This window comes from Barbus barbus, assembly GCF_936440315.1.
Source record: "Barbus barbus genome assembly, chromosome: 8".
Taxonomy (NCBI): Eukaryota; Metazoa; Chordata; class Actinopteri; order Cypriniformes; family Cyprinidae; genus Barbus; species Barbus barbus.
Window position 1 is genome coordinate 1,291,651 of NC_136736.1, and position 13,512 is coordinate 1,305,162.

Consider the following 13,512-nt stretch of genomic DNA (forward strand, 5'->3'; position numbering starts at 1 on the left):
CTCACTGAAGATGTCATATTTGTGTGTTCTTTGCACCACCTGCTGGTGACATTATTCCAAAGCAGCATCATTTACTTTCTTTCTAATATGCAAATGTTACTGTGATACCATGTGTGGCAGTTTTTTTTGAGAACATGAATGTCTGCAGCGAGTGTGCATGCTTATACAGTACCTTTGCATAAAAGACTGTTTTTCAAGTCACTAAGAAATGAACTGAAACAACCCTGCTTTACAGGACGTAACCTACATTACCTTTGGTTCCCCAAAGTTTTTCTCATCTACTACACCTTTGGTGCACATGAGCTTCAAGAGCTCGTATTTACAGTGCTGAGTTCATCAGGCCAAACAAATGTTATTTGAGCTCATTGGGAATACTCATGGATTGATACTCTAGGTGTTATACATCCTTGGCATACCCAGGTGAAAAACAAGTGCATTTGAGTGTTCTAGTAAAATGAAAGATGGTTCAAGTGTACTACAAGTGGTAAAAAAAAATACATTTTTAAAAAATACAGAGATAGTTTGTTAAAAGTGCATTTAGATCATATTCATGGTGTCTCAAAATAGCACTGCTGAGTACACTTAGATTATCTTAAGTTTTTCTTAAGAAGTACTAAATAACCGTTTTCAGTATATCAAGTACACAATTAGTGAGCGAAAATAGAGCACTTTAAGTGCATTATGGAAGTGCACTTGTTTTTCTCCTGAGTAGTAACAGTTCATGTTACTATAGAACAACAGATCTGTGAACAAACATGTCTTAAGACATTCTTAACAGAGCTAAGAATCAATGAGTCACCATGGAAACGGACGCTACAAAAAAGCATGCTTTCTACTTTCTTCTTCTTTTGTTCAATGGCCATTTACATACTTAGTGTCTTTTCATTGAATCTTTTTATATCACACACACACACACACACACACACACACACACACACACACACAGGCACGTGCACACATAGACATCAAAGGGGGCTTGAGCACCTGCCCTTTGGTGATGAACAAAAGCTACCTGTGCTTTGAATTTACAGCCAATTATCCAAAAGACAAAAGGCAAATCCATGACTCATGAGCTAATAAATCATTCAACTAGACGGGGACCCCAGTGGCTGTGATATGATACAATCATGGGATGTTTATGAATTTACATTGACATCAACTGACTTTTTCAAAAGTGTTTCCCGGTTTATGCTTCATAATAAGATAGTTGGTACAGAAATTTAAAAACATCAGTTTGTTTCATTCATACAAATACATCAACATATTACAGGATTTAGGTTTTTTATTGTATCAACGATAATGTAGAAAATCTTGTAGTGATCTTTAATGAGCTATAGTATTCAACACATAGTTTTATATTAAACCTTTGGAGTCAGGCTCATATATTAGTACGCTGAGCACAGAGTAAAAATGTCCTTGTACTTGAGGATAAAAGGAAAAAAAAAAATTAAAACAGAGAACAAAAAATATCAAAGATTTTAGTGCAAATGTCGTGCAGCAGATATAGTATTTACATAACTCTAGTTCAGATATTTAAGTTACATTTTACAGTAAACAGTGATGTAAACAGAACCGTCTGTAGTCAGTCCTGGTCTCATTTTCCTACATTCTTGTAGAGGATCATGGAAACAACCATTGCTGCAATCTGTATAGAAAGAGAAAGAAATGGTGTGCAGTAATGTATAAAATAGATCATTTGCAGTAATAAGAATTTGAATGAGTTGGTTACGTGACCATCTAAATACCTTTTTATTTTTGTAACTAAACTTTATTTGTATTTTAATTGGTTTAACCAGATTTAACCAGAGTCTTTGTGATAATTTTGCTTATACATATGTGTATGCAAACCTCAATTTCTCATCTCGGTCTGTGGATAAAAAATTGGTGAACTTTTATGACATATGAGGTGGACCTTTCCTAAAATAATTCTGACCGTCGGTTCTATTGTATCGCATACTAAGATGAAGAAATTTTATGTGTTGAATTCCTCAAGTGGAAAGTAAAAATGAAGTAAATACCTCTAAAGCAGCGATTCCCAAAGCCACACCAGCCAGTAGAACTGCATTATCCTCGATCAGATCCACTAATGCCTGGATGCAGCCCACGACCGGCTACAACAACAGCAAACACACACCCAATAGGCTAAACCAATGTGCCAAAATAATGCAAATAGTAGCGTCCTGCTGTATGACAAATTATTGGTGTGCAGTGAGGCTATGGGATTGTCATGCATTTGTTAATTTCATTACATATCTCATACATTTCAGCTTTGGTAGTAAGTTTCAGCGCAAAACATTCTATAACATACCTCTTTGTTTGCTTCTTTTGCATTACATGGTGTAGATCTGTTTGCACAACATGTGTCAGGATATAACTGCGTTGTATTTACAAACTGAGAGTCTGTGAAGTCAGTGTAGTTGTTATATCCGCAGCATTTCAGCTAGGAAAAAAAACAACAAAAAAACATGCTTGCATATGCAGTGGTTTGCAAACAAGGGTTTGAATTATTAGGTATTCTAATATCAGAAAACAGCTAGACATGATGTCTGGTGCCGTACCTCAGACATAGTGCTATTCCAGACTGAAGTGTAACTATCATCTTTGCCATAGTTGCCCTCAATGCTTTCAACAACTTTCTGTCCAATTTCATCCAGAGCTTTCTGAAACTGGAATGAAGATAAAATTCACTTTCAGCCTCTGATTTTACAGAATCACATGCTACATACTTGTAAAGACAGATTCATTTCAACCACATAGGATTATGGAATCATAAACAAATCATATAATAAGGATGTGGATGTTATATGTATTTTTATACAGACAGAATAAACCATTGTCCTATTTAATGTGTTGTTTCTTGTATTGTGAATATGATCTCATGGACAACGTATTTATTCAAATTCATTTAAACCACATATTTTCAGGATCAAATTATTATTTTTAAATCCCTTCTATATAACATCATTACTTGTAATTTTTTGTGTTGCTAAGAAACTGTTTTGCATTTGTGTTATTTCTGTGAGCTTCCACGGTTATGAAATTATTTGAAATATGGACATTTCTATTAGTTTGTATAGATATGCTTAAAATATGCTAGATTTTTTTGTGAGTAATCTTCTCAAAAATCCTTATCCAACAATAATAATAACCTTAAAAAACAATCAAATTTCATTGGTCGAAAGGTGTGTGAAACCTGTTAGCAGTATTAAAAAAAGATTTTTTCGACATTGTAAACAAAATAAAAATAATGTTTTACAAGAAAATGCTATTTCAGACTTCCACCTCAATTTAATTCAATGAGTTACTTGCTGTTTCTTTATAATTATTTGTGAAATTTGCTAGAAAGTTTTGAGTGCAAATTGAAAATCCTATACCAATTTGTTTTCAGAGTATATTTGCTTTTGTTCTGGTGCAGTGCATCAGCTCTCACCAAAGGCTCAAAGACGAAGAGCACTATCGCCGCTGCCACCTCCACGAGGAAGATGATGAGCACGATGCTGAAGAACTAGGACAGAAGTTGGGAATTTGACCTTTTTGTCAGCATCTGTGGCTAAAGTTTGGGAGTGAATCTTTCACAGCAGCTTTAGCTGAACACATTTGACAGAAATGGGTTCACTCACTGAAAGCAGCATGCATTTGCTTTCCTTTACGGCTCCGCAGCATCCCAGGAAACCCATGAGCGTCAGAAACGCTCCCACGCCGATCAGCACGTAGCCGATGTTTGCCAGCTGGGCCAGTTCAGGTGGCGCGTCTTCAATGTTCTCTAAAATGCCCAGAAGAGAGACTCTGTCCACTGCCACCCAGATGCCCACCCCCAATATGGCAGCACCTGCCAGCTGCAACGAGGAAGAGGAGGATAGAGGAAAACACTGTGTCATTTTACAAATTAATAATGCAATAAACTGGTTTGCATGTGGAAACATGACTGGGTGAAGGAGCTTTTATCATATTCCTTTGATAAGGGTTATTGTAGCGCAGTTTAAAAGAGGACTTTACGGTAAAAGTAGTTAAGAGATAAAATTCATAGATTTGTGCTATGAAATCTATTCTTAAAATAATTTAAATTGATGCAATAAAAATCTGTTGGATTAAGAAATCCTGGAAAGGCCAGAATTCAACACCAATCATACTCACAAAGATGACGCCATTGAAGACGAACATCATAACTTTGAGGAAACCCTTGCAGCACATTTTGGCAGATTTTCCTTATTCCTTAAAAAAAAAAAGAAAGAAAGAAAGAAAGAAAAAGAAAGAAAGAAAGAAAGAAAGAAAGAAAGAAAGAAAGAAAGAAAGCCAGGTTAATTATTTATTTATTTCTTCATACATACTTAACATACAGGTACACGTCTTTAGACAACCAGGGGCATGAAGGTGAACCTTAAGATCCTGTCATGACAAACTAAGATTGTAAAGAAAATAATGATAGTTATTATTATTATTATTATTATTATTACAGAACTATTGAATGTACTTCCAGCAATAACTGTAATAGATCATTTTATTATCTTTTATATTATTTCACCATTCAAGTATGGGGTTAATAATGTTGTTGTTGTTTAATCAATTTATTCAGCAAGAATGCATTAAAGGTGGGGTAAGCTATTTCTGGTAGCCCATGTTGATATTTGAAATCACCAAAACAAACACGCCCCTGCCCCAAAAGGGTCTCGCCCCCAATTTGATAGCTCCGCCCCACACATACGTAGCCTACGCAACCCAGGCAGCGATTAGTTCTGGGAAACAAAGCAAAGCCAATGTTACACCATGTCTACACCAGACGCGAGCGGCGCGCCAAAATACTATAGAAGTCATTATAATCAGTGATGTTGTCAACACTGGATGCTGCGCAGCGCGACAAATCCCCAGAAAACTGCTGCCGAGTTCTATTTATGACGTACTGACACAAATTTCAAATGATTTTCAATGGTCGCTTTATCGCGTCCAGTGTAGACAGACTTTAGCTGTTGCAGCGCGGCACCTCCGGTGTAGACACGGTGTAACTCACCTATCGAGAAGAAACCAAGCAACCTCAGCATCCGATCGCAGGCCTTCCGCTCGAGTTCAGCGCTGGAAAGCTAATCTGATATTTACACGGGCACTACTTCTTGCCTTATCGTTCCGCAGTCGTTTTCCTCTTTTGTTATTTATCCGCCATCTCTACCTTTCTGTCTCTCGGTGGACTGAACACTCTTTCCTCCACATCATGAGTAGACACGCCCCTTACTGCTGATTGGCTACAAGTTTGTTTTGGTGCTCGCCCCCGACTCAGTTTTCTAAAGTGTTTTTGAAAAATTACATGCCCCACCTTTAAATGAATCAAAGGTGACAGTAAACCCAACTAACTTTGACTAACATTCTGGCAAATTTCTTTTAAACTTGTTTTAAACATTTATAGAGCATTCAAGTATACTGTTCAAATGTATATGTTCTATAATAGACCCATTCAACAATTTGATCTCCCAGGATACTCATGATGAGGTCACAATGTGAGGTAACAGTGAGCTAAAGCTGTAACCTCACAACCCTAGTTTTGTTTTAAAAATGAATTGTGATCATTAAAAGTGTAGCTGTTTTATCACCTGCTTCTCTGAAATTACATCAGAACTGTAACCTGTAATGAACACCATTAAAAAAACCATAAAAATGAGGCGAAGCACCACAATACAGAGATAATAGAAACCTGTGTCTGAAGGGTTGCTGATGACCACTAGTTAAAGATTAATGGACAGCTGCTCTACTTCCTGCTAACAGGAACTGGAATGAGTAATTACAACTTTGTCTGGTTCTGAGATATATTTGACTAACGAAGGCGATTCTGAAGTCATCAGGACAGTTTGGTTCCTCTAGATATGGTGAAGCTCACTAGAGGAGGACGTTTGTTAAAATTATTTTGTTGGTGTTCTCTGTAAATGGGTTTCTGGCTCATTGTGTGTGTGTGTGTGTGTGTGTGTGTGAAATAGAAGCAGTCAGAGCTATTAAGAATTTAGATTAACAAAACTATTAATCTATCTTCTATTAGTTTGGTTGTATAAACATAAATGTATTCCTCATCTTACAAATCTACAATTATAGAACCTAAACAGTTCGGTAGTTTTAACCCAGAAAACCTTATCATTGTTTGCTCGATGTAAGTCATATAATATCTCAGTTATGTTCTGTGTGTGAAAGAACAGATGAAAGCAGTCTTACCTGTCCACAGGTGAATGATGCTCTCAGGTGTGTGGGACGAATCTGAAGTCCCAAACGTCGTCAGACTGAAATATCTGCTGGGGGCGGGGCTTAAACACAAACACGTCTCATGTTTTTCCCAGAAAGACTTCCTTATGGATGAAGCTTTTATGGCATGAGGGGTTTAGATTGAAGTCAGCTGATGATACAGTCAAGGAAATGTTACTTTAATACAGTTCTGTTGAAACAGACCTTTGTACCATCTGTGCAGGAAAACTCCTGTAGGCCACCAAACTAAAAAATTCAATATCATCAACAGATGTTCAATGTTTTATCAACATATCCATCTGTCTGTCTGTCTGTCTGTCTGTCTATCAATTCAATTAAATTCAATTGAGCTTTATTAGAATGACTTCCACAGTATTGCCAAAGCATTGCCCATTACATGAATAAGGAACAAACGATTATATAATACATAGGACAAGAACAGATCTTTAAAATAATTAAATAAGTACATGTATACCTCCCCCCCACAAACAAGAAAAAATATTTAAAGCATTGTTTAAAATAAATAAAGCCATACAATTTGGTTTAATTTGCTGGAATTTGGGGAAATATTCAGCTCTAATCTAGGTGATAACTGCATTGTTAATAACAAACCAACATCATCTAGTTAAAATCTCTTTTCCTTGCCGTAACAAATGTGCTTTACAAACACAGTTACAGCATCCCACCAAAAATACAATGTTATAAAGTCAAGGGTCTAACTAAAGCAAACACTAATCACTTTGATGGTAACGTCCATTCGCCTAAAAAAAGATATTTGTATATTTCTCCTTTTTTTGCCACAAACCAAGGGACTCACTCAGACAGAGGAAGTTAAATCATGTTGGTTTACAGTACCATGATGTTGTCTTGATCTCATTATTTCTCATTCAGGCTTTAAGGGGCACGGTAAGACAGACTTTTGATATCTCTATGGTGTTTTGTCCAAAAGTCTCTGTTTTTGTTTATTTTTCGAACACATTATCATTAGTTCATATGATGCTGTACAATCATTCAGTGAACATCAGTGTCAACAGAATTGTGAGCTGAGCCAGGTTTTATGCAGGTAAAATCTTCAGACAAGAAGAAATGTGAATGACAATAAAGCATCATAATTTTAATAAAAACATCGGAAAAAAAGTATAAATAATCATTGTTCACTTCTTGATTCAAGGCATATGTTTTCTTCATTATTTGGTTAGATTACTAAAGTTGTAAACATGCAAAAGTTCACATTTCTATTTTTATCTTCTATGATTGACGATCCAGGTCAAAATAAAACAACAAAACCTTGGCATAAAAGTGGTTACTTTTACAAAAAAAATTTAAAAAATAAATAAATAAAAGTGCCTCTATTTAAAGAAACGGGTATACATTTTATTGTCTGAAGTTTAATGGATACAGGTGGTCCTGGGTTGATCCTTCTTGAAGAACACACAGGGGTTTTCCAGCCATGATGGTAATAATGTCATAAATTATGTCATTTTAAATATCTAATTCATATTTGTTGTATCGCTGAAGTTTGTCAGAATGGCTGCTACTATTTTGATCTTCCTGCTCATGATTCATGGTGAGTCACTGCAACTGTTCACTCTGTAGACACTGCGTAGACTCATTTTGCACTCATTGATTAAAAAAATAAATAAATATATATATATATATATATATATATATATATATACATTTTGATTATATATTAAAAATTAATAAAAAATGTAATTAATATAAGTTTTGCTCAGTATGAATTCTTTGTTTCAGGGGTTTCTTGTGCTGGTTGGGGTGTGAGTTACAATCCTTCACACATCTGTGCACTAAAGAACTCATCAGTGATAATGAACTGCACTTATACATACCCTACTGGACATCAGATCAGGAAAACGCTCTGGACCAAAACACTTGTTAAAGGTAAAAATAAAGAATCAAGTGAAGAGAATCAAGAAGAGCTTCCAGATCTGTTTGAGGACCCTGAATACAGTCCGAGGCTTCAGTATCTGGGAGATAAACAGAAGAAGTGCACCATCAGACTGAGTCATGTGACACAGAAGGATTCACACAAGTACTATTTCAGATTCATAACCAATAAAGATAAATGGCTTGGTCGTCCAGGAGTGACTCTTACTGTCACAGGTGACTTTGAGGTTTCACTCTTCTTCTGTGCATTATGTTGAATAATAATCAGTGTCTGACAGCAGCACTAGATATAATGTGTGTGTTGTGTTCAGATCTTCAGGTGGAGTCTCCTGAGAGAGTGACAGAGGGAGATTCGGTCCGTCTGACATGTAAAAGCAGCTGCGCTCTGACTGACAGAGCAACATTCATCTGGTACAGAAACTCAAAGCCATTAACTGAGAGAAGAGACGGAAACAATCAACTCCTGCTGCAGTCAGTCAGAAGAGAGGATGCAGGCAGATATAGCTGCGCTCTACATGGACACACTTACATCTCTCCTGCTGTTCAGCTCAGTGTCACGTGTGAGGACAGCTTTATTCGTACTTTAAACATTTTTTTTTTTAAAGATGATTTAAATTGTACTTTATTTTTTATTATTATTATTATTTTAGACCCACCCATCTCAGTGTCCATCAGTCCATCTGGTGCAATAGTGGAGGGAGATACAGTGACACTGAACTGCAGCAGTGATTCAAACCCACCTGCAGAAATCAGCTGGATTAAAGGAGGAGAGACTGTAGGATCTGGAAGAATCTACAGCATCTCAAAGATCAGCTCTGATGACAGTGGAGAATACAAGTGCAAGTCCAGAAATCAACATGGAGAGAAATACTCTGCTGCTTTGACTTTAAATGTCATGTGTGAGTTAATGATGGTTCAGTTGTTTAATTCTGTCGCCTCAAATGTATCATTATTGATAACGACTTCTATTGTTTTTTTTTTTTATGTGTATGTGTGTGTGTGTGTGTTAGACCCTCCAAAAACTATCTCAGTGTCTGTAAATGGATCTGCTGAAATAGTGGAGGGAGATTCAGTGACTCTGATCTGCAGCAGTGATTCAAACCCACCTGCAGAAATCAGCTGGTTTAAGGAGAATCAGAGCTCATCTGTTGGATCTGGACAGAGTTTCAGTGCACTACAGAGTGGACGCTTCTACTGTCAGGCTCACAATCAACATGGATCTCAGAGATCAGACGCTGTTACGGTCATTGTTAAAGGTAGAACAGCTCATTTAATTACATGAATCTTTCTGAACTGAGTCAAACTGATATATTTCTCTTAATATTTAATCTTGTCTCAGTACTATACTGGAAGATATCTCATACAGCCATTGTAGTAACACTTTGTGGAATTGTAGCTGCTGTCATAATTGCATTACTAACCTGGTAAGTGTCAGTTTTCTTTTTGTGTTAGTTATGTGGTTTAATATTGTGTGACGTTAATTAGGTTTTCTTTTTTCTTTTTCTTTTTTCGAGCAGCTGTTTAAAAAGGAACAAACTGCAGTCTGAGGTCAGTGAGTTTCACTATATGGTCTCAAATACACGCTTTGCCCAATAGGGAGGCGCAGAAGGAAAAGATAATGTAATTAAAAATGAATAAGGAAAATATAGCAAAAGAACCATGAAATACAGATTTTACTAAAATCGATCTTTGTTCAAAATACAATATTTTTTTATTTTTTTATCTTTCCCCAATAGTTGACCCACCTTGCAAAAAAAAAAAAAAAAGATGTTTTGTTACATTATCGCATGTGCGTTGATATTTTATATGCTAGAAAGCTGTGTTGTATCCGAGTCCAGTGTCGAGTCCTAGTTTTTAATCAATTGAGTTTAAGAGGGCAGAGGTGGGCTTTCAAGTCACAAGCAAGTCTCAAGAGTCCTCAAAGAGTTAAAGTTAATGAGATAATTAAATGATGATTGGGCATTAGTGATGAACACCTGTTAACAATCAACATCACTGAAGAAAAGAGAAACACAAGAGCTACAACTGACTTCAGCCACAGCCTTGGATGAAATCAACTGAAAATAAAAAATAAAAAACTATGTCACAATAATTGTGGTCAAGGTTTACTTTAGTTGGACTCTTGACCCTTTTATTACTTCAAAGTAGTTTGCTTCTAAGCAATTATAATGTTGTTTTACAGCAAACATATGCAAAAAACAAAGTAGTTCTATTAAACAATTGCCACCGTAATGCTTCAATATTTAAATAAAAAGAGCTGTATCGGCTCAGGCTTTTAGATATGAACACATTATATTATACGATCCTCAACAGTGGTGACAATAATTTTTCATCCTGCAGTGCATGATGGGAGTTTTTACTATGGAATTACCCAGCATGCATTGCCGCATGATTCATATGCTGGTTCTTGATGTCTGTGTGTATCTGAACAGCGCTGCAGTTCAAATTTTTATATGCATTACATATATGCATGCTAAAATTTCACAGGATTGATTATACAAAACATAAATGTATGAAGAAAAAAAAAAGTTATTTTGATTGTTATCAGGCCAGTTCATGATGACTAGCTGATCGTATGAAAACAGCTGCCATCCCTGCTTTACAACACTACATACAGTGTTACAAAGAGAAATCTAACACAGGAGTTAAGGGTCAAGAGCCTAACTAAAACAAACACTGATCTCCATGATGGTGACATCATTTTAACCAGTAAAACATCAACATCTGATCCTCTGTAATTCTCAATAACAGCAGGTGTTCATCACTAATGCACAATCATCATTTAATTAGTCACTTAATAATCTAATTAACTTTAACTCTTTGAGGACTTGGGATTTGACTTGAAGACTTCATTTTCATTTCATTTATTTAAACAGGGACAATGCACATTAATAACACAAACAATATGCAAAATGCACCAGATTTAGCCAACACTGACTAATTTTCATCCGCAGTCCCTTTTGTCAGGTTGATGTTAAGGACAGGAAGAAAATATAAACAAAATATTAATACACCACATTAAGAACAAAAATAAAATTTGAGAGCAGAAAAATAAATAAACCAAGAATATTGAAACAAAATTACAGACTACCATACCATATCCATAAATCACTATAAATGACCATAATTTTGATGGGTCAATAGCCATATTTTCAGTTAAATGTTCCTGTTAAATGTTTTAATTCTTTCAGCTCCACTGGGAGTCTATTCCACTCATGTGTTCCTCTAAAAGCAAAAGATAAACCAAAGGTAGTTCTTCTTAATGGCACATTACAATCACCACTAATACCGGCATGTGTATATCTTCCTGTTATCTAATGTATGTAATTCTTAAAAACAGGTGGAGCAAAACTGTTTAAGATCTTAAAAATAATTACCAAATCAGCAAATTGAATCAAATGTTCCCAACTCAAAATAGCAAACCTAGTTAATATGTTACAATAGAGAGAAAGAAGGGCACCTTGTCTCTAAAAATTGATTTATTGCCCCTCATAAAATAACACCCCCCCCCCCCCCCCCCCCATAACTGGACACCTGTTTGGACACCTGTTTTGTACACCCCCACCTGTCTAAGTGGCCATCTGTTTCATCCACCCCGGTGATCTTAAGGAATTGATGGCAATGTGTGTGGGGCCAATGTTATGTGGTTTAAACTTTAAATGGTGAAATTGTGTTAAGGGATGTTTTTATTAAAGTGTTTATTAAAGTGTTTTCACATACATATCAAGAAAAAAGATCAAACATGTACGTAAAACGTACAACGCCTGCCCCCCCCCCCCTAAAAACGTAGAAAATAAAACAAAAAAGCATTGACATGTTAGTTAAACAATACGTCAGTTTTTTTTCTATCATTAGAATTTAAAACTAGTTAGTTTGACAAAGTTAAAAAGAAGAAGAGGTGAGCGCGTTCGTTCATCAATAACAAAAAAGCATAAGTTTAACGTAGTTAAAACAATACGATATATTTATCAAAATATACGTATGTCGTACTTTTTAAAAAAGTTTTTGTTTATAACAGATACAAAGTTAAATAATATAGAATTGTAATTGTTGTCTTACTGTGATGTGAAATAAAAATATCAGACCGTTAAAACAATAGTATAATATACTTGTAAAAAGCTTGTAACATTACAATTTAAAACTAGTTGCCACAAGTTATGAAATTAAAAGAGCAACCTATTTTACGCAGTGTCCGTCAGATAACCTCTCACTTCTGTGTCAAACTGAGAATGAGGTTACGAGCGCTGCAGTCAGGCTACACCTACATCACCGCCCCTAACACAGATCTGGTGACGAAGCGTGCAGCTTACGGCTGTAACGCCGTGTTTAAAAAGCGGCGTTGAGGATAACTTATCTTCACCTAGACACAAAATACAAACGACTGTTTTACGTATAGGAAAAACAGAAAAATTATTCTACAATATGATCGAGGTATCATCACCTAAACCCCCCGAGAAGACTATTGAGAGCACCTCTGGTTCCTAGGAAGATGAAACACAGCCTGTGTTTGACCAAATTCCTTCACGAACCTTTGGATAATGTTAAGTGCGAGTATCATTTATCCGGTAATCGCATATGCTGCTATAATTTTGACAAGACCGATAGGGAGGTCAGGCTGAGCACCGTGGATACAGATGAAAGATTCACGTACGATACCAGCGATGACCCCGAACTGTTTTTCACCGTAAAAGACTGGTGCTTTTTTTACAACTACGTTTGGCGTGATTTAAAAGACGGGTGCGACGATCCTCTATTCATAGGGGAATGGAACGGTGTCACACCTGGTATGCGATACAGAGTGTTAGGGGATCACGTTAACAAGCACAGTGATGACTACATTTATATACTTTGTAGCGATAGCACCGAAGGTCTGTCTGAACGCGTTTGGCTGATATCCGAAGAGGATCATCTCAAATACTATAACATTAAATTCTTGTTTCAATGGAAAGATGTGCCTGCGTTAGAAGACATATTCGGAAAGATTGACAAATTGTTTAAGTGGTGCGATGCGTTCGAAAGATACAACAACATAAAAGTGAAATTGTTTCACCCTGAATGGTGCGTGGCCAGTCGGAGAGGCGTTCACGTAGCACCGCCTACATTCTATAACCATTAAATACAGGCCGTGAGGTTACTCGAAGGAAATAGCTTTCAATCGCTAAAGCCAGCAACATGACCCAAGAAAAGTTTCAACGACTCCTAGTTTTGTATGCGACGACGTTGCATCCGCTGCGGGGGCGTCTACGGACAACATCGCCTGGTTGAACAAATTTTGCCCAGAGCTCGGATACCATAACCTCGCTTTCCTGGCAAAGTACGGAACGTCGCAAAATGTTGCGGGTGACGCTACAACCTCTGATACCATCTCAGACAACGTCGACGGGTGTA

General features: G+C 36.5%; 1 protein-coding gene across 1 annotated transcript; it reads right to left on the minus strand.

Moving 5' to 3' along the window:
• Window positions 1–1,536: 1,536 nt before the first annotated feature.
• Window positions 1,537–6,212, minus strand: LOC306873745 (tetraspanin-1-like). The gene is made up of 8 exons (XM_079423230.1): window positions 6,190–6,212; window positions 4,135–4,212; window positions 3,621–3,836; window positions 3,431–3,505; window positions 2,559–2,666; window positions 2,309–2,440; window positions 2,019–2,111; window positions 1,537–1,645 (listed from the first exon to the last, which is right to left on the minus strand). The coding sequence occupies exons 2-8, from the start codon at window positions 4,189–4,191 to the stop codon at window positions 1,595–1,597; spliced, it is 732 nt and encodes a 243-aa protein (XP_079279356.1). The 5' UTR covers window positions 4,192–4,212; window positions 6,190–6,212; the 3' UTR covers window positions 1,537–1,594.
• Between the last annotated feature and the right edge of the window lie 7,300 nt (window positions 6,213–13,512).

Excerpts from the sequence above, each read along its gene's own strand:
- LOC306873745 (XM_079423230.1), bottom strand. The coding sequence starts at position 4,191 with ATGTGCTGCAAGGGTTTCCTCAAAGTTATGATGTTCGTCTTCAATGGC. Across the intron at positions 3,837-4,134 it reads TCTTCAATGGCGTCATCTTT|CTGGCAGGTGCTGCCATATT; the intron begins GTGAGTATGATT and ends TCCTCGTTGCAG. Across the intron at positions 2,667-3,430 it reads TCTTCGTCTTTGAGCCTTTG|TTTCAGAAAGCTCTGGATGA; the intron begins GTGAGAGCTGAT and ends TCTTCATTCCAG.